Below are 21,100 nucleotides of genomic sequence, written 5' to 3' on the forward strand. Positions count from 1 at the left end.
CCGGGTGCGCAGCCTGGAGCACTCCAGTGCTACAGTGGAGCTCTTGCAATAAAGACTCTTTTAACTTACCGCATTGTCCGCTTCCTCCTTGCTAAACAAGTAGCGCTCGTAGCACCGCGCTTCAAGCTTTAGGTATTATTACTTATTTTGTTTAGCTTTAGGGATTGTTACTTGTTTTTTTTAGCTTTATGTATTGTTACTTGTTTTGTTTCGCTTTAGGTATTGTTACTTGTTTTGTTTAGCTTTAGGTATTGTTATGGCATATTCTGTAATCGTGTATGTTTGATGCCATTGACTGCCTGTGTATATTTTGTCATTGACTGCCTGTGTAGATGTGAAGTTATACTGACTGCATGTGTATATATGATTTTGCTGACTGCCTGTGTATGTTTGGTGATATGAATTATTGTGACACATTTTGATGTTATTAACTGCCTGTACAAAATGATAACATGTATTTGATTATGCAACTTATCGCGAATATAAAGACAGTATTTTGCAATTCAAAACCTTTGATTCGTGTCTTACCATTCCCCATAGTACTAATTTGATACTTTCATTGGATTCCTTGTCCCTGAAAATATAGGTTTAGTATATTTTAAAAAGTTTTTAGGGTAATTAGAGGCAGAAATAGAACAAAATATGTATTTTACAGTGGCCATTTTGAAAATCCAAAATGGCCGCCATACAGGTATCTCTCCAAATGTAAACATTGATTTTTAGTTTCCTTATGCTATAACCTTTCCAAAAATGTATAGGTTTGCTAATCTACCATGATTTTGAACGAAATATAATTTATTGACATCGTGAACCTGACTATGGGTGATAAAGGAGAAAGGAGTAACGAAAATATCAAAAGTTAACGGACGGACATCACGACCCATTTCATAACTTAATCTGTTCGAGAATCGAGAGGAGATTACCGAAAAAATTGCTTTCCTCGTGGATCATGCTTTGGGCGGTGTAAGAGGCGTAGTTTCTAATGGTTATGTACAGTGGTTTAAAATTTTTATTATTATAACCTAAGTATAAAACTGTACTGTGTTATTGCAATATATCGTTACAGTATAGGGAGCGTTGTATTATGTAGAGGAAAGCCAAATTGCGTGTTGTCGGATTTGCTTTGCATGATATTATACTTGAACAAAGTGCCGGCAACCAACTGATGTACTCCTCCCGGAAAGGGTACGTGGTGTCGCATTATTGTCCGTTCTGGGTCGCAGCACGTTGGAGGATCTCCACTCAAACGTCCACCCAGACTGTCCATTTCTCCGTTGAGTTCGTCAGTTCTCGGCCGCTCGGTATGCTGCGGTAGCGGATCGCAAGGAGTAGGCCTGGGGCGCTTGAACCGCCGGGGCTCGGCTGGGGCGGCGGCCGGTCATGGGGAACACTGCGTCCTGTTGCGTGGCCGGGAGTCCCAAGACCAGGCGGGGCCGTTCGGGTTTAGGGGTCGATGAGGCGTACAGAGCGACCGGGGAGCTGGGCCGTGACGACACCGCGTTTAACCTGCAGCACATCAGTGACAGGGAAGCGCTGGACGGTAAGTGTAAAGGCCTGAGATGAGGATTGCGTCGTGATTGTGTTTTTTCCCAATGGATGCTCGTCTCCACGTCCCGCTCTTCTTCCCTGACAAATACTCCTCCACGTCCTGCTCTTCTTCCCTGACATTCTCATCTCCACGTCCCGCTCTTCTTCTTCCCTGACATACTCGTCTCCACGTCCCGCTCTTCTTCTTCCCTGACATACTCATCTCCACGTCCCGCTCTTCTTCTTCCCTGACATACTCGTCTCCACGTCCCGCTCTTCTTCCTCCCTGACCTGCTCCTACACGTCCCGCTATTCTTCTTCTTCCCTGACATTCTACTCCGAGTACTCATCCACGTCCCGCTCTTCTTCCCTGGCATACTCGTCTTCACGTCCCGCTCTTCTTCTTCCCTCGCATTCTGCTCGTCTCCACATCCTGCTCTTCTTCCCTGGCATTCTGCTCGTCTCCACGTCCCACTCTTCTTCTTCCTTGGCATTCAACTTCAACTCGTCTCGCCCCGCTCTTCTTCTTCCCTCACATACATACTGTTCGTCTCCACGTCCTGCTCCTCTTCTCCCCTGACATTCTACTCCTACATGTCCCACTCTTCTTCTTATTCCCTGACATTCTACTCCGAGTACTCATCTCCACGTCCCGCTCTTCTTCTTCCCTGACGTAGAGATGAGTTAGGCATTCTACTCGTCTCCACGTCCCGCACTTCCTCCCTGGCGTTCTACTCGTCTCCACGTCCCGCACTTCCTCCCTGGCGTTCTGCTCGTCTCCACGTCCCGCTCTTCCCTGGCATTCTACTCGTCTCCACGTCCCGCTCTTCTTCTTCCCTGGCATTCTGCTCGTCTCCATGTCCCGCTCTTCGTCTGCCCTGGCATTCTGCTCGTCTCCATGTCCCGCTCTTCTTCTTCCCTGGCATTCTGCTCGTTTCCACGTCCCGCTCTTCTTCCCTGACGTGGAGATGAGTTAGGCATTCTACTCGTCTCCACGTCCCGCACTTCCTCCCTGGCATTCTGCTCGTTTCCACGTCCCGCACTTCTTCCCTGGCATTCTGCTCGTTTCCACATCCCGCTCTTCCCTGGCATTCTACTCGTCTCCACGTCCTGCTCTTCTTCTTCCCTGGCATTCAACTCGTCTCCATGTCCCGCTCTTCTTCTTCCCTCACCTTCTGCTCGTCTCCACGTCCCGCTCTTCTTCCCTGACGTGGAGATGAGTTAGGCATTCTACTCGTCTCCACGTCCCGCACTTCCTCCCTGGCATTCTGCTCGTCTCCACGTCCCGCTCTTCCCTGGCATTCTACTCGTCTCCACGTCCTGCTCTTCTTCTTCCCTGGCATTCTGCTCGTCTCTACGTCCCGCTCTTCCCTGGCATTCTACTCGTCTCCACGTCCTGCTCTTATTCTTCCCTGGCATTCAACTTGTCTCACCCCGCTCTTCTTCACTGGCATTCTGCTCGTCTCCACATCCCGCTCTTCTTCCCAGGCATTCTGCTCGTCTCCACGTCCCGCTCTTCTTCCCTGGCATTCATCTCATCTCGCCCCGCTCTTCTTCTTCCTTGGCATTCTACTCGTCTCCACGTCCCGATTTTCATTCCTGGCATTCTGCTCATCTCCACGTCCTGCTCTTCTTCCCTGTCATTCTACTTGTCTGCACGTCCCGCTCTTCTTCTTCCCTGGCAATCTGCTCGTCTCCACGTCACGCTATTCTTCTTTGCTTTCATTCTCCTTGTCGGTCTTTCCTTGTTTATAACTTCTTTATCAGTTCTTGGATTTATATCTTTGCCAGTTCAATGTATTCCTGATGCCCATTGGTTCCAAGTCCAGGATTTGGGTTTCCTCCATGTTGTCCATGTCCTGCTGATGAGGGCACTAAGGCAGTAATGGTACTGTTTGTTGGGATCTCTATGAATGTCCACGTGACCATAGCACACTGCCGCCTGAGAGTGGTGTCCATGGTAACTCGCTGTGGAGACCTTACTCTCTCTCTGCCCTTGTAGTGTAGCAGCATAGCAAACCTGTTGTGCATTTTGTGATACAAGCACCAAATTTGGCACAAATGTACATTAATATGTTGCGAACATTTTCAGATATTGGGCCACTTGAAATTCCGTAATTTTTTTTTTCAAATTTTTTCAAATTTCGTAATTTCAAATTTTTCGGGTGACACCGTCACAATTTCGGTCTTCGAGGCCGGCCGATATAGTGGGGCGGCTTAGCCCAAATATTCAAAAGAATTGTGCATTTTGTGATACAAGCACCAAATTTGGCACAAATGTACATTCATATGTTGCGAACATTGTGTGGTCAGCAATGAAGACGAGAGTCTGAATTACATGTATGCAAAAGACCTTGTGAACCAGTGAAGCAAATACACCGGTAAGCATGAATTAAATCTAGGGCATGATATAATTTCCATGATGTTTACCTCTACACTCAATGGTGGAAGGAGGTAATGTTTTGATCCCAGCTTGTCTGTATGTCTGTTTGTCTGTTAGTCCACAAAATTCCAGACAAAGCTTGTAGTAGTGGTAGTTGTAGTGGTAGTGGTGATAACAGAAATTGTTATATAGAACTGAACTTATATTATTATTATATGCAGAAAATAACTTCATTTCTATATGCCCTGCAGTGGACAGGTTAATTGGTTTATGCACTGAAGGGGTCACCCTGGTGTGCACTGCTGTGTTCTGCCTCACTGAGTTGTTCAGGTATGATGTACTCAGCACAAGCTTCCGGTCGGCCCGGAGGTGGGTGTGCGGGGCCTGTCACGGAACGTCAAAACAAACGGCCTGCCGGGGCCGCCCAAAAGTCGGGCGTGAGGGGCGCGTCCACTAATGGAACGCCTCTCGCTTCCCAGATCGAGGGCCACGTGGTCAGGAGAACCTCGTCCCTTCCGGTCACACTTTGCCTATCGGCCGGCCTCGAAGACCGAAATTGTGACGGTGTCACCCGAAAAATTTGAAATTACGAAATTTGAAAAAATTTGAAAAAAAAAATTACGGAATTTCAAGTGGCCCAATATCTGAAAATGTTCGCAACATATTAATGTACATTTGTGTCAAATTTGGTGCTTGTTTCACAAAATGCACAATTCTTTTGAATATTTGGGCTAAGCCGCCCCACTATTGGCCAATGAAAATGGGTTTGTATTTGACCAATGAGTTAGTTGCCTGTTTGCTCGATTAGTTAAAGACCCGTTTCTTTCTCTACTGACTGGTGTGGGTTCGAATCCCATGGCTGCTCGCCTTCACCAAGATGCACCTGCACACCTGACAAGTTTGGCCAGCCACGGGTTTCGGAGGGAGGTCTTAGTCCTGCCACGGGATGAAATGTGTCTATTCAATGTTGTTGTTTTTTTAAACTCAAATTGTCCAGTGTACAGTTCTCTTGAACACGTGAGGAGGTTTAGCCAAAGCAATCTTGCAACAAGGAATGCAGTAGGTGGTTTGCCATTGCTTTCCACCATGATCTGGATTTGGAACCTGCAATTGCTGGTTTTCCATTGCCGGTCCATTGGTGGTATTGTGAGGTCGTTAGTGTCATATATTGATGGCATTGCTTCGTATCGGCCTGTCTAGGAGAGGGTTCAGTTGGGTTTGTGGGAGTAATGGGGGGTGGGGGGAAGGAGGGTTGTGAGACAAGATGGTGATGTAAGCTTGGAAAGCCTGGAGGGAAGAGCGCCAAACGTATTATAGAAACGCATTTTATTTTTCCATATCCAACTGAATTAGTGTTTTTGTAAATAAATTTCAAGGTGACTGTTTTTAACTGTGATGACCTTGAACTAACTCGATCATCAATTCCTTTTTGATAATAAAGGTGAACCAAGTGTTCTCCATAAACCTTTACATGATTTCATCGGGCAGGGCCGCCTGCATTTAAATGGAGTCCGGAGACGTGACCGCTCCAGCACACGTTGCAATGTCTGTGCTCCGGTTTCTGACAAAGCCCGACATTCCACTCGCTCTAGCTTTGTCTGCCCTCGGACAGGGAGCGAGGCGAGTCGAGACTTATTGTTTTTCCTTCTTTCCCACAATTACAATTGTGCCCCATTCCTGCATTTCTGAGCCAATTCTCTTTGAATTTGGCATGAAAATGCCTTGTCCCAATACACCAAGACTCATATTTATTTATTTTCGATTTGGGTCCCTGTTCTGGTTTTGAGGGGATAAAGGTGAGTGGTTAGGTTTAGGGTTAGTTAACACTAAAAAGACGCACATTTTGCCCTGCCATTCCCTTGCATTTTCAGAGTTGATCGCGCTGGAAGTTTGCATAAAGGTTTCCTTCAAACAGCTCATACAGGGATTCTTAGAAAACCTTCAGATTTGAGATGCATCGGTCTGGTGTTTTTTCTATATACAGGGTCAAAGGTCGAAATCTGATGTGAAATGAAGATTCCCTGGGTGCCAAGCAGCCAAATTGTCCTAGCGGGTGGGGGCGGGTTGACCCCCGGTCAAAACACCAGACACGTTCACTTATTTATTAGATTAACCTGCCATTATTGCTCGCAGGATCGTCTAGAGGTATGCGTGTTTGCTTCTAAGCGGTTCCCAGCCCGGCTACAAACTCTCATCCTAGAGTTTCACAGGCAGGGTGATTCATCAATGTGCATGCCGCCTCTCAGATGGACATTAAACACGCGTTCCGTCTGCCAGAATTAGTTGGTGGATGTTAAACCTCCCACGGTGCCCTTCGCAAAGAGTAGGTGGGCTACCACTAGCACCCTAGAAACAGATTCCAATTTTTGCTCTAACCTACAGGGCCACCATCAGCGTACTGGTATACATTGCAATATGTTTGCATCGAAACATCCTCGCAGCAAAATCTGTCTATTTTTATTTATTTATTGTTTTTAATAATAATGGTCTTTTTCTTTTTTCCTCGCAGAGGGGAGGGCATGGAGTCGGGAATAATTTCATTTTTCATTTCTAGTACAATTGAAACTTTGCAGTGGAGCAATTTGGATCCCTTTAAGACATAGCAATAGTGCCTATGCTCTGCGGGCATGCTTACCTGCTGCTGTAGTCATGTTGTGAACACGGTAGTTTGTGGGCGATATTGTGAACTGTCAGTGGTGCTAATGGCCTGCTGACGGTTAAAAATACCTGTGATGATAGTTTAACGTGAGAAATAGGTTAGTCACATTGCTTTTGATGTAAGCCAGCATTCAATGCCAATACCAGAATACAGTATCGTCTTTTCCAAATCGATGATTGTTGTTTTTGTATTTTCTGCCTTTTTTACATCTTTAAGATATAATATTGGATTAACTCTTTTTTCGGTGGCAGAGGTTATGTTTTTACTCCTGTTTGTCAGTCTGTCTGTTTGTGAGCAGGGTGTTTCAAAACATTCTGCATGTATTTGAACGAAACTTGGTGACAGGTTGGGTGTATGACAAGAACGAATTGATTAGATTTTGGTGAAGATCGGGATCTGTATATGAGAAGTAAAAAAAAAAAAAAAAAAAAACATTCGGTGATTCTTCACCATTGAGAGATGGGGACCAAAAGCGATTATATAGCACGTTATTTCAAAAAGTTGTGGACGAGTTGTGACAAAACTAGGTGGATGAGTTAGTTGACAAGCCGATTCGATTTTGGTTCAGGTCCAGATCCGACCTATTAGTGCGATACAAAAGCAAACTGTTCATCTTGGCGGAGGTATGCGCCCCACCGAGTGCCATTTCGAGTTTATTCTTATTTTCACTTGCATACAACAGGATTTGCATTTGCATTTGTACGTTGTGGTTTGGGCTTGCATGTCCAAGCACCACTTACCGGTTTATGTTTACCTACCAGTGATTATGTGGTTTTGTAAATGAGCCGTCAACACGTCACTCCTTTTGAAAACTCTGTAGTCCATTATTTACTACTACTAAAATTATTCTCACCTTGTGGGGTCAGCCAGGGAATAATTTGGGCCCTAGTCTTTCAGAAACCAGGTGGGCACACCTGATGTTTGACTGAAGGTCAATTGGGCAGTAATTTGTAATTTGCTCAGAGTGCCGGCAATAACTCGCCTTCGCTTCACTCTGTCGTAAAGTCCTTCTTCGCGTCCTCACTACGAAACACCTCCCTTGTAACTGGGTAAAGATTTGAACAAAGGCAGCTCAAAGGTGAGTGCACACACTTCGAAGGTATAGGCTACCCTACCAGCCCTTGGAGCACATAAGGTGATCCAACATAAATTTCCACATTTTCTCACCAACCTCTTTCACATGCCTGCCAATTTTATGCTAATCTTTTTTTTCCTTTTTTGTATACAAGATCGAGGCTCGTGAAAGAGCTAATATTAATCACACAAAAATCAAACAAACAGACATAAAACATATAATAAGGGGAGCAGTAGACAAGATGGGGAGAGAGGGGGAAGCACACAAACACAACATTTGAGAGCAGGGACATCGGGAGATCTGTGGGAGGGAGAGGGCTTGGGGGGAGGAGGCGTGGGATGGGATGGGGTGGGGGGGGGGGGGGTGGGGAGAAGTATAAAACACATGGACACTGCAAGGACTTCCAGGAAAGAAGTTGGTATTTCAAAAATTGGATCTGGGGTGAATTTGCATGGGTAGAGAATATCAAGGTTTTGGATGGGGGAAGATAAGAGATGGTGATGAACAACTGTTTTAAAGACCTGGAGAGAGGAGTGGGATTGAAGAGAGTGAGGGAGTTTGTTCCAGAGGCGGGAGAAAAGAGGAATACAACAACAACAACATGCATTTTAAGGCCAGCGGGGGTTAGCCTTGCGGTCCCCATGACAATCTTCTCCATCTTACCCTATTTTCTGCATCTCTCCTTGTTAACCCCCTTGCCCGCATTTCTTCTTCCGCCATCTTTGGCCAAGTCTTTCTCGGTCTTTCTCGGTCTTCCCCGTCCTCTACTTCCTTCTACATTCATTTCCATCACTTTTCTCAACCAGTCACTTTCATCCTTCCTCAACACATGACCAACCCATCTCAACCTGTTCCTCTTCACAACATCAATCACAGGCTCTATTCCCATCATTTTTTGCAATTCATCATTTGTCTTCCTCTCTCTCTCAACGATACTCCGCACATCCATCAAACCATTCGCATTTCCACCCTTTTCAACCTTCGTTGCTGCTCTACGTTCATTACCCATGTCTCGCTCCCATAAATCATAACACTTCTCACACATGCAGCATACACCTTTCCCTTCAGCTTCAACGACACTCCCCTCCTTATCAGCACGTCACTCAGTTCCCGAAACTTCTTCCATGCACATCTCACTCTAGCAACCGTTGCCGAGTCTGATCCACCTTCTCCATTCAGCATGTCTCCGAGGTAGCAAAATGTTTTCACACCTTCCAGCTTCACGCCGCCTCCAAGATCCAACTCAACATTTCCTCCATCTGCAGCTCCCTCTGTGCACACCTTACATTTGAATGTAGCTGCCACACTGGTTAATGACCCTCTCAGGCCACTACATTTTTGATGAACCCACTCAGCGCACATTGTACATTGAATGGAGTTCGCTCCGACACCCTTCCTGCACACAGCACAGAGCCACTTCCCAGTTCTTTCCACCTCATCACATGCTTTACCACTTGCCATCACCTTCGTCTTTCCGATATTCACCTTCAGACCTTTTGTCTCCATACATTCCTTCCACTTGTTCATCTTTTCCTTCAGTCCATCCATACTTTCCGCAATCAACACCAGATCATCTGCATACAACAACTCCCACGGTAAACCCTCCTTTACGTTCTGAGCCAGCACCTCCATCATAGCTACAAATAGTAGTGGACTTGGTACCGACCCCTGATGCACTCACACCTTCACCTCAAACTCACCACTGTTCCCGTCCTTCGTCCTTACAGCTGTGCACGCTCTTTTGTACATTGCCATCACTACTCTGATCAACCATTCCTCCACTACTAACTTCCTCATTGCCCATGTCAATACTTTGCGTGGAACCCTATCGAATGCTTTCTACAGATCAACAAACCCAAGAAACAACTTCTTCCTCTTCTCCATGTACTTCTCCTGCAACTGCCTCGCAATTAAAAGCACGTCTGTCGTTCCTCTTCCTGGCATAAATCCAAACTGCATTTCGTCGATCTTCACTTTCTTCCTTATCCTCCTCTCCAACACCCTTTCCAATACCTTCATTCCATGCTCCAATAACTTTATCGCTCGGTATGAGCCACACTCTCGAGGGTCACCTTTCCCCTTGTATAGAGGGACGAGAGTACTCAGTTCCCAATCCACTGGAATGCGGCCTTCTTTCACCGCCAGATTACAGATCTCTGTCATTCTCTTCACACCCCAACTTCCTGCTGCCTTCAACATATCTCCCACAACTCCCGTCGGCCCTCCCGGTTTTTTTTTTTTTTTTTTTTTTGTATACAAGATCGAGGCTCGTGAAAGAGCGAACATTAATCACACAGAAAGACAAACAGATACACAAAACAAATAACATCGGGAGCGGTAGACAAGATGGGGAGAGAGGGGGAAGGACACAAACGCAACATTTGAGAGCAGGGACCGAGAGACATGGAGACATCGAGAGAACTGTGGGAGGGAGAGGGCTTTGGGGGGAGGCATGGGAAGGGGGGTGGGGGGGTGGGAGAGGTATAAAACATATGGACACTGCCAAGACTTCCAGGAAAGAAGTTGGAATTTCAAACAAGGTGGATCTGGGGTGAATTAGTGGGGGTAGAAAAGATCAAGGTTTTGGATGGGGGAAGATAAGAGATGGTGGTGAACAGCTGTTTTGAAGACCTGGAGGGAGGAGTGTTATTGAAGTGAGTGTGGGAGTTTGTTCCAGAGGCGGGAGAAAAGAGGAATGAAAGAGTGAAGGTGAGCAGAGAGCCGAGATTTCGGCAGTTTAACCATCAGAGGGTGGCTGGCAGATCTTGTGTGACCTTTCGGAATATTTGGGGGACAGAGCACAGAGAGAGCTGGGGGAGCAAGGCCGGAGAGGATTCGGTAGAAGACAGAAAGACCACCTACCTGCCTGCGGTGAGTGAGTGAAAGGCCCTCAGAGATAGCTTCATCGCGGGAGATTCCAATGATTCTGAAAGCTTTGGATTCAACAGCGTGAAGCCGAGCCAGGTGTGAGGCAGGAGCACCAGCCCATAGGGGAGAACAGTATTCCATTGAGCTGCGGATGAAAGCCTTGTATGTGGTGAGGAGCTCAGGTGTGCCTAGGAAGGACTTCGCACGACGGAGGATGCCCAGTCGGCGACTGGCTTTGGAGGCCAGCTTGGAAATGTGGTTTTCCCAAGAAAGATCATGGCAGATGGTGAGACCCAAAAGCTTGAGCGACAGAACTTCTTGGAGAGGATTGTTGAGAAAGTAGATGGGAGGGTTGTCCAGTCGATCTTTTCGGAGAGACATAGTAAGAGTGTGAGATTTGTCAGGATTGAAAGACATGTTCCACATGTTTGACCAGTCTGTGATTTTGTCCAGGTCTTCAGAGAGTGAGGAGGCTGCAGACTGCCGATCTGAGGGAAGAGGAATGGAGCGGCAGAGAGTGGAGTCATCAGCAAAGAGATACAGAGGATTTTCCAGAGAGTCGGAGAGATCATTGATAAAGACCAGAAAAAGCACAGGGCCCAGCACACTGCCTTGGGGAACTCCAGCCTGAACGGGAAGGGGAGATGAGAGAAATCCATTCAGGGCCACACGTTGACTACGACCAGAGAGGAAGTCCGCAAGCCATGCATGGAGATATGCATGGCTTGCGGACTACTCTTCATTGCTTTTATCGCTTCCTCAACTTCCTTCTCAGTTATCTTCTCTGCCGGTCCTAACACTGGGTTACTCTCTATGTTGCCATCCCATTCATTCTCTGTATTCAACAGCATTTCCAGATATCTTTTCCATCTTCCTTTAATTCCACCTGGGTCCACAACGATTTGTCCCACTTCATCCTTCAAGCAACTCACCCCCATCACATCACACCTCTCTTTCGCTATCTGCTTTGCAATCCTGAATACTGCTCTCTGACCCTCTTCCGAATCCAAGCGTTCTCCGAACATTTTCCTACATGCCTCCTGCGCCTTTGCTACCTCTTTCTTTGCAGCCTTCTTGGCTGCCTTATAACTTTCATGCTCTGCTGTTTCTGCTCCCGTACCCTTCGCCTTCTGCCACTCCTTGAACTTCTTCCTCTTCTCGTCAATCCTCTTTCCAACTTCATCATCCCACCACCATGTTTCCGAGTGCCTCGGTGGTCCTTTTGTCTATCCACATACCTCACCAACGGCTCCCAACAGACTAGCTTTCATTGACATCCAACCACTTTCACGCTCAACCACATCATCCTCTACCCTACTCAGCCTCTCTTTTAATGCCTCCCTTACTGTCGCCTCTTTCAACCTCCACACCTTCATTCTCGGTTGGTACTTCACCTGCCGAGCTCTCCTCGCACCTTTCACCCTTATGTCGCAGACAACCAAGTGGTGCTGTGAAACAGCCCCCTCCCCCGGGATCATCTTTGTGTCCCGGAGGTGCCCTCTATCTCGCCTACGCACCATCAGATAGTCAACGGTTGTCGTCGACCCACCTGACGTGTATGTAACAAGCTTATTATCCTCTTTCTGGAACTGAGTATTACAAATCAGCTCCATCAGCAAACTCCAAAATCCTTTCACCTTCTCCATTTCTCACACCTCTCCGTAACTCCCATGAACTCCCTCAAAACCATCCATACTCCTTCCCACATGTCCATTTAGGTCTCCTCCGACCACAACAACTTCCTCATCTTTCACGTTTTCCATCGGCTTCTCTATCACACACCAGAACTTGTCCTTCTCTTCATCGCTCCGACCAACCTCCGGAGCATATCCCGAGATGACGTTCACCAAGAGCTTTCCAATCATTTTCACCATCATCAACCTATCACTCACTCTAGTCACTCACCACACTGTCTACAAACTCCTCAGAAAACAGGACACCAACACCATTCACGCCCTCCAGGCACCCTTGCCACACAAACTTGTATTTCTGTCCCTGCCTACCCTTCACCATTCTCACACCACTTCCCTTCCATCTCGTCTCTTGCACACAACATATGTCCACTCTTCTTCTGACCAATACTTCCACCACTTCTCCTGATCTCCCTGTCATTGTCCCTACATTCCATGTCCCAAACCTCAGAAACCGATCTCCACTTCAGGCTGTACCCTGCCCATATGTAGTTGTAATTGTCATGGTTCTCTTTTTGAGGCAATGTTTTTATGGCCGGATGCCCTTCCTGACGCCAACCCTCTTAGTCGTCTCTTACGACACGCAGGGATATGGTGTACCTATTCGAATCCAGGGTACACACTGGGAAACGTTTAAAACATGGAAATTCTGGGGGGGTGGGGGGGGGCATCACGGCTGCGGGGGCCCCGTCAGCACCATGCCACGTTCAGGGGTCGAATTACTCTGTAGGGAGGGCACAGCAATGTTTGCCTTTGATGACTTCAAATTTTTTGGAGCACCAAGGCATTTTATTTTGGGTTTGGAGGGCACCAAGGCATTTTCTTTTGGGTTTGGGGGGGCACCAAGGCAATCAATAATTATTCTTGTGGGCACAAAGTTAAAGTGTGTCGGTAACTTAAACAGGCTGGGAAATGTTACTGACAGAACAAGTAAATCAACTTAAACTTTTTAATAATGTATTTTTAGAATATAAACAGTTTCAGAAAACTCAACTCAACTCAGAACTGCATTGTCATCATGGCCATGTAACAAAGTTTAACCTTTGACAGAACAAGTAAATCAACTTAAACTTTTTAATAATGTATTTTTAGAATTTGAATCTCAATAACAGTTTCAGATTTCATATCTCTCAAAACTCAACTCAACTCAGTCAGAACTGCATTGTCATCATGTCCATGTAACAAAGTTTAACTTTTGTTTGACAGAGTTGAACTTTTTTCATCATCATCATCAGACATCATCTTTACTCAATACTGATTCAGTCTTGAGTCAGGTATACATGATTACAATTCAATCACCCTTGGGGGAGAGGGGTGTAGTATCAGGCCTACGTCCAAATGCACTCATAGAATGCCACCTGGCAACGCTACGTGTAGGATCAAAGTCGTCGGGGTCGGGCCCTTCTGTGCTGATGCGCAGAAGGTGTTCCTGCATACCCAACCCCAGTTTTAGCCTCCAATCCCCAAGAATACACTTCACTGCTGAGAACTGCCACTCTACATGTGATGTTGATTTGAACGGAATAATTCGATCATTGATTTGAAAAGTGCTGAACACAAGCCAAACTTTCGAGCCGATCGTATAACAGAAATTGAAGAGGTCTCGTGTAAATTCGAAAACGAGGTTAGAAGCGCGAACAATTCCACTACATCATCGGCTATGACGTACGCGGAAATACCCTCCAACCGCCAATGCAAAACCTGCATTTCCTGGAGATCCCTACAGCCTCTCGTAGACATGTGCGCACAGGTTCAGCGGCAGATGTACACCACCGCTGACCTTGCGGGATTGTAACATACCTATAGTCGGGACGGAAGCAATCGGAAGGCCGTCCCAACCATGAGTATTACCCCCGCTAATACAGCGCGGTTGGTAGGCAACGACGTGGGTGTGCAAACATCGGCAATAATAGCCACGCTGTAATTTATGCGCTCATAGTAGCCCATAATGCTTTGCGTTTCATTGATGATGCTGGATGACGTATGGGATGACGAATGGTCGTAGGCGGGGCAAATAGAAATTATGGGATGCCCTTGAACCTCGTTTCCCGTACCCAAGGACGATAGTAGGACTGCAACATTCTGTATTCAGTAAGAGAACGGGAAACGAGGTAGCCTAGACAATGTATATGCTTACTACGCTAATGTTCCGACATGCACTGAGAAAACGAAAGCTGACGAAGACAGTTTGTTGTTTTCATCATTACTTTATTCATACTTTGGTCTCTATTATTATGCTTTATTGACAAAAAGGGCACAGCAGCAACTGAAGAAAAAGGGCACTGCAACTCTCTGCCGTAGTGATCATGAAAAGTTCGGGGGCAGCACGGCAAATAGCTTGGGCACGCCAGCTTTTGCCGTCGATGCCGTCGATAATTTCGACCCCTGCACGTTTGCCCGGTCAGCACCACGCCCTTGGAAAGGACTTCGATGCACGTCGGCCCAGAGCCTGGCGCGAAGTCCAAGGACATCAGCACGTCATCCGAAAACAGCTCCGGTTGGTGCGAACTACTCGGTCAATGGCGCGAACCAGGTCCCGACACGCCCTTGCTCGCTTGGCCCCGATGAAGGCCTCGCTGGGTGTTCTCCAAACAGGGGCAAAATCGCCCAAGCCGCGCTGGATTTCGGCAGCGGAAGCCTTGCTCGCTCGGCCCCGATGAAGGCCTCGCTGGGTGTTCTCAAAACAGGGGCAGAATCGCCCAAGCCGCGCTGGATTTTGGCGGCGGAAAGCAGCCACGAAGCGATGATATTCGGTCGGGCTTTTCGTTGTCTATGCTGCTGAATATCACACACGTCGGCCCGGTCGGCCCAGAGCCTGGCGCGAAGTCCAAGGACATCAGCACGTCATCCGAAAACAGCTCCGAAAAACTCTTCCTCCGAGCTGCTCTTGAACCTCGTCAGGAATCGTCCCAGTTCGTCTCAGGCCTCCACGTCCTAGCGCAGGAAACCGCAAGCTGCACTGAGCTGCGAAAACTGATACCAGCCACTGAGCCCGCACTTTTCTCCACTTTTTCCCGGGAGAAAAGAGGAATGAAAGAGTGAAAGTAAATAGAGTCTTGATTTTGGCAGTTTTAACCATAAGAGGGTTGCTGGCAGATCTTGTGCGACCTGTAGGAATATTTGGGGGACAGAGCCCAGAGAGAGCTGGGGGAGCAAGGCCGGAGAGGAGTCTGTAGAAGACAGAAAGACCACCAAACCTGCCTGCGGTGAGTGAGTGAAAGGCCCTCGGATTTAGCTTCATCACGGGAGATTCCAATGATTCTGAAAGCTTTGGTTTCAACAGCATGAAGCCGTGCTAGGTGTGAGGCAGGCGCACCGGCCCAGAGGGGAGAACAGTATTCCATTGAGCTGCGGATGAAAGCCTTGTATGTGGTGAGGAGCTCAGGTGTGCCAAGGAAGGACTTCACACGACGGAGGATGCCCAGTCGGTGACTGGCTTTGGAGGCCAGATTGGAAATGTGGTTTTCCCAGGAAAGATCATGGCAGACAGTGAGACCCAAAAGCTTTGAGTGACAGAACTTCTTGGAGAGGATTGTTGAGAAAGTAGATGGGAGGGTTGTCCAGTCGGTCTTTTCGTAGAAGCATAGTCAGTGTGAGATTTGTCAGGATTGAAAGACATGTTCCACTTGTTTGACTAGTCTGTGATTTTGTCCAGGTCTGCAGAGAGAGGAGGCTGCAGACTGCCGATCTGAGGGATGAGAAATGGAGCGGCAGAGAGTGCAGTCATCAGCAAAGAGATAGAGGGGATTTTCCATAGAGTCGGAGAGATCATTGATGAAGACCAGAAAAAGTACAGGGCCCAGAACACTGCCATGAGGAACTCCAGCCTGAACAGGAAGGGGGAGATGAGAGAATTCCATTCAGGGCCACACGTTGACTACGACCAGAGTCCACAAGCCATGCGTGGAGATTTCCATTGATACCATAGGAGGAGAGTTGGTGAGCAGAGTGGGGTGCCAGACCGTATTGAAGGCATTATTAATAACAGGAAGTATGAGTGCATACCTCAGCTTGCATTCAAGCACTCATCTGTTTTTAGTGAGACATTTTAGTGAGACGCAACAAATAACATTATCTGAAATATGACTTTCACATCAATTTTGAATCCTTCAGAATCTTCAGTAAAATTATTGTGAAATGCTTCTATTATGACTGATTTTTTTTTTTTAGTTTGGTTGCATGATATTGCTAACATGACTAAATACCACGTACCTTATATTCTTCTGTACATGAACTCCGTTCACATGGTGATACTAGCATGATACTCGATTGATAAACAAACTGCAAGGGTCCAATGGTGCAGTCGATGGATTTGTTTGGAGTCCATATTCACACTGCAAGACAAACTATTATGATCTTTATTGAAGACCCTTTTGTTCTCAAATGGGTATACTGCACAGGGCATGCTGAAAAGTGATGCCTCTTATTCTTTTTCTCCAAAATAGGTAAAGATATTTGAATGAAACAAACAGGTACTGTCTTTCCCTCGTGGTCCCCCTGTACTGTCTTTCCCTCGCGGTCCCCCTGTACTGTCTTTCCCTCGCGGTCCCCCTGTACTGTCTTTCCCTCGCGGTCCCCCTGTGCTGTCTTTCCGTCGCGGTCCCCCTGTGCTGTCTTTCCGTCGCGGTCCCCCTGTGCTGTCTTTCTGTCGCGGTCCCCCTGTGCTGTCTTTCCCTCGCGGTCCCCCTGTGCTGTCTTTCCCTCGCGGTCCCCCTGTGCTGTCTTTCCCTCGCGGTCCCCCTGTGCTGTCTTTCCCTCGCGGTCCCCCTGTGCTGTCTTTCCCTCGCGGTCCCCCTGTGCTGTCTTTCCCTCGTGGTCCCCCTGTGCTGTCTTTCCCTCGTGGTCCCCCTGTGCTGTCTTTCCCTCGCGGTTGTCAGATCTTTCACGAGCCTCGATTCAGTATACAAAGATACGAACATCGATCTTTATTACCTCTGCCACCAAATCTGGATGGAGGTTATATTTTCACCTCTGTCTGTCTGTCTGTTTGTCTGTTTGTCGGTTTGTGAACCAAATATCTCAAAACGTTGTGGACCGATTCGGACGAAATTTGGCAGAGATGCAGTGTATGTGACAAGGACGAAATTATTAGATTTTGGTGAAGATCCGGATTCGGATCCGGCTACTAGAATTTTTAAAGTGGTTCTTCACCATTGGGCGATAGGGCCAAAACGATATACGGCAGGATATCTCAAAAAGTTGTGGACGGATTTGGACGAAACTTGGTGGAGAGGTTGGGTGTTTGACAAGGACGACTTGATTCGATTTTGGTGAAGATCTGAATATGGATTTGGATATGAGAATTATTTAATTTCTTAAGTGATTCTTCACCATTGGAAGATAGGGCCATAAACGATACATCGCAGGATATCTCAAAAAGTTATGGATGGATTTGGACGAAACTTTTTGGATAGGTTGTGTGTGTGACAAGTAAGAATCGATTCAATTTTGGTGAAGATCCGGATACGGGTCCAGCTAGTAGAATTTAAAAAAGTGATTCTTCACCATTGAGTGATATGGCTAACCAGGTGGAGGTATGCTCTCTACTGAGTGCCATTCTATTTCTACTATTCTAGCATAATTAATTTTCATTAATCACCACAATCTTTATATCTACCATGCTTGAGTGACACATTTGTTTGCTTATCACACTACTTGATCAGTGGTTTTCACATCACCATGGGAAGAGACATGTTCTCCACAAAGGTGTTCTTTAGTTTTGGGGAAGAGATGAAAACTGATGGTCAGGTTGAGGCTGATGATCCACTGTGGCGGTACTCCAGATCATAATGATGCACTCGAATCTCTTCCCCTGTCGGTCATCCCGACTCTCGTCCCCCAGTCGGTCATCCCGACTCTCGTCCCCCAGTCGGTCATCCCGACTCTCGTCCCCCAGTCGGTCATCCCGACCCTCGTCCCCCAGTCGGTCATCCCGACTCTCGTCCCCCAGTTGGTCATCCCGACTCTCGTCCCCGTCGGTCATCCCGACTCTCGTCCCCCAGTCGGTCATCCCGACTCTCGTCCCCCAGTCGGTCATCCCGACTCTCGTCCCCCAGTCTGCCATCCCGGCTCTCGTCCCCAGTCTGCCATCCCGGCTCTCGTCCCCAATCGGCCATCCCGGCTCTCCTCCCCAGTCGGCCCTCCCGGCTCTCCTCCCCGGAAAAGGCCAGTGATAAAAGATTGCGGAACGCCAATTGGAACCACATAATTAATGGCCTTTACTGTCTATACTTCAGCACGTCATGCATCCCTCATAACTTTTTACATTAATATTTTGGTTCTTTGTAAGTACTGAATGTATTGAAACATGCATCTCGAAACGTGCATCTCGAAACGTGCATCTCGAAACGTGCATCTCGAAACGTGCATCTCGAAACGTGCATCTCTAAACGTGCATCTCTAAACGTGCATCTCTAAACGTGCATCTCTAAACGTGCATCTCTAAACATGCATCTTTAAACATGCATCTTTAAACATGCATCTCTAAACATGCATCTCCAAACATGCATCTCCAAACATGCATCTCTAAACATGCATCTCTAAACATGCATCTCTAAACATGAATTAGGTACATGAACAACTGTCAAGGAATATATTGCTACGTTTGTGGGGGTAGGCAATGATTACCTTCGAGCCAGGTAGAATTGTATGGATTACCGTGCTCCCTCTGTCGCGATGAAGAAGAAGAACCCCCCATGTTCCATAAGTAGGGAATCCGTTTAGACGATGTCATGTAAGAGTGTATAATTGTCCCCATGACAAGGAGTGGGGGTTATGTTAATTAGTTAGGGATTAAGGGTAATTAATCCCCTGTATGTAATCGCCTCTGTTATTTCCCCTCTGTTCCTTATGACAATACAGCACACACACACACACACACAAAGCCAACAATCATGCATTAAGACACTAAATAAAAACTAACCGGAAACAGGACATTGAGCACCACCGATGATACCACTGACCTAGTGATCACAAAGGCACAGGAGGGGCGGGAGGCCATGCCCCCGCAGAGCAGCGATTGGTTAGGACGGTTATGGAATGAAGAGATGGACTCGCTGGTTGGAGCAGGCACGAGCGGCGTCGGATGATGTAAGGGCCTGGTGAACAAAAGACTGTGTCCTGGCATTCTCTCTTTTCTTTGGGTTCCAAGCTGATGAAAAGGTGTCACAGTTCGTCTTCTTCTTGGTTCTGGATTTCATTGTGAACAGTCCCATTTTCCTTGTCTTGCGTTGGGACAGGGACATTGGTGTCGTGCAGTCGGACATTTGCGCTTTTTGGTCCGGGTGATCGGTTCGAGCGGCCGCATTTTCTTTTCCCTGGCTCGGTGCTGACGGTGTGGCAGCTGTCCGCGCTGAGACAACGGTGCTGTGTGGAGCAGACAGCAAGTGGACGGGCGCGGCCTGCTCACTTCGCGCTCGGCGGTTGGAGGAACGAACTGCGCTCAGACATTTTCCCGCGCACGGACTTCGCGCCAGGGCGTGTGTTTTTCCGTGCAGATACGCCGGACCTTCGATGGTCACGGACGCCAGGCGGAGTGCAGGCAAATGCACCTCACAAACACTACACTTTATTTTCACATTTATTTTATCATCCCCTTGTGTTGTATACGGGTCTGCGTGGGGGGCGCTCCATTAAGGAATTTTAGTTTTGCTGTGCATTTTTTTTTGTTACCAGCATTTATTTCATTAAATCCGGTATTTTTTGTATTATAATTCCTTGTCAGTTTGAGTTGACTACCAGGGTCGAAGACATCCAGTGGGATCCGTACAGGTAAGAGCTTTGCTACCCTTTGCTGCCGTCATCCCCCGTGCGTATTCACACTGCCATTGGATTGAACGCCTCGGAGTGTAAAGCTCGATCAGTTACCCGTTACCTTGGAGGATCTTAATCCCCAGGAACACGACAATATAACCGTAACTCAGTGGTTAAGGTGTGTGTGAATCCTATTATTACAATGGGATGTGCAGCGAAATGCAGCGAAACTAACACCTCAGTTATTGCTATCTCACTCTGAATCACTCGCAAAACACTCATAATTCTCTCGAATGTGTTTCCGTCGCTAATTTTGTCTCCAATAGTTTCTTCAAAATACAACTCATCAGTTTCAACATACAGAGAAACTTCAGAGTTGGTAATGACGGTGAAATCGGTATCGGAATCCGAGCTTGACCTGCACTGTTTCTCTATCTTAATCGCCATTCAAAATAGGTACTTTCTTTCTTCTCAGAAACTACACATGCAATTCTGATGAAACTTGACCACAACCTTAATCACCCGTGTTGTACCAAAGTGTGTTCCTGGCATTTAAAAAATCTGGGTCTAAGGTGGTCTATGGTGGGTGGGGGGAGGGGGGGGGCTTGCCTCCCAAAATAGGGTATTTTTTGTTTGTTTAAAGTCTTATGATTATGTTAGTATGATTCTACATGCTGCCCTGTCTTCTAGCAAGCATTGAAATTGGTTGAAAAGACCTTTAGTCAGTGCAGTGCACTGTTTATACATAGTCGAGGTTCGTGGAAGATATAGTACACTGAGCAGATCAAGATGTAATGGACAAAACCATGATGCAAAACATGCATGCATGGGCTTTTTCATTTTTGGCCTTTAAAAGCTCACAAATTCTTCAAGCAGTCTATCTGAGACATGCAGGCCTGCCTCTCCCTCTAGCGGCCTAGCCCCTCTGCTCTGCACCCGACCATTAGTGTGCATACATTATTTTATCAATGTTCTGTATTGACTTGTTTAATTTTAGTTTCTAATTTCACATCGTCCCTTATTCATGATTGCTGTGGTTGTACGTTAACAAACTCGTATGAAGTTATTTGATCAAACATATTGACGTCTTATTGCTCATCTGGAGTTACTTTAACATAAACTAAATCACTCGCCTCTGCTCACCT

The 21,100-nt window shown here is 46.9% G+C and overlaps 1 protein-coding gene across 2 annotated transcripts in view; it reads left to right on the forward strand.

The window, feature by feature from the left end:
- Positions 1 to 1,024: 1,024 nt before the first annotated feature.
- Positions 1,025 to 21,100, forward strand: part of LOC137437560 (cyclin-Y) — a 69,588-nt gene continuing 49,512 nt past the window's right edge. The window contains exon 1 of one of the 2 annotated variants that reach the window (XM_068131988.2): positions 1,025 to 1,540. In XM_068131988.2, coding sequence (XP_067988089.1) covers positions 1,381 to 1,540 — 160 coding nt within the window. In that variant the 5' untranslated portion in view covers positions 1,025 to 1,380. The remainder of the gene's footprint in view (positions 1,541 to 21,100) is intronic. The other variant, XM_068131989.2, reaches the window with a different exon arrangement.

This window comes from Myxine glutinosa, chromosome 12 (assembly GCF_964187855.1).
Source record: "Myxine glutinosa chromosome 12, kmMyxGlut1.1, whole genome shotgun sequence".
NCBI lineage: Eukaryota > Metazoa > Chordata > Myxini > Myxiniformes > Myxinidae > Myxine > Myxine glutinosa.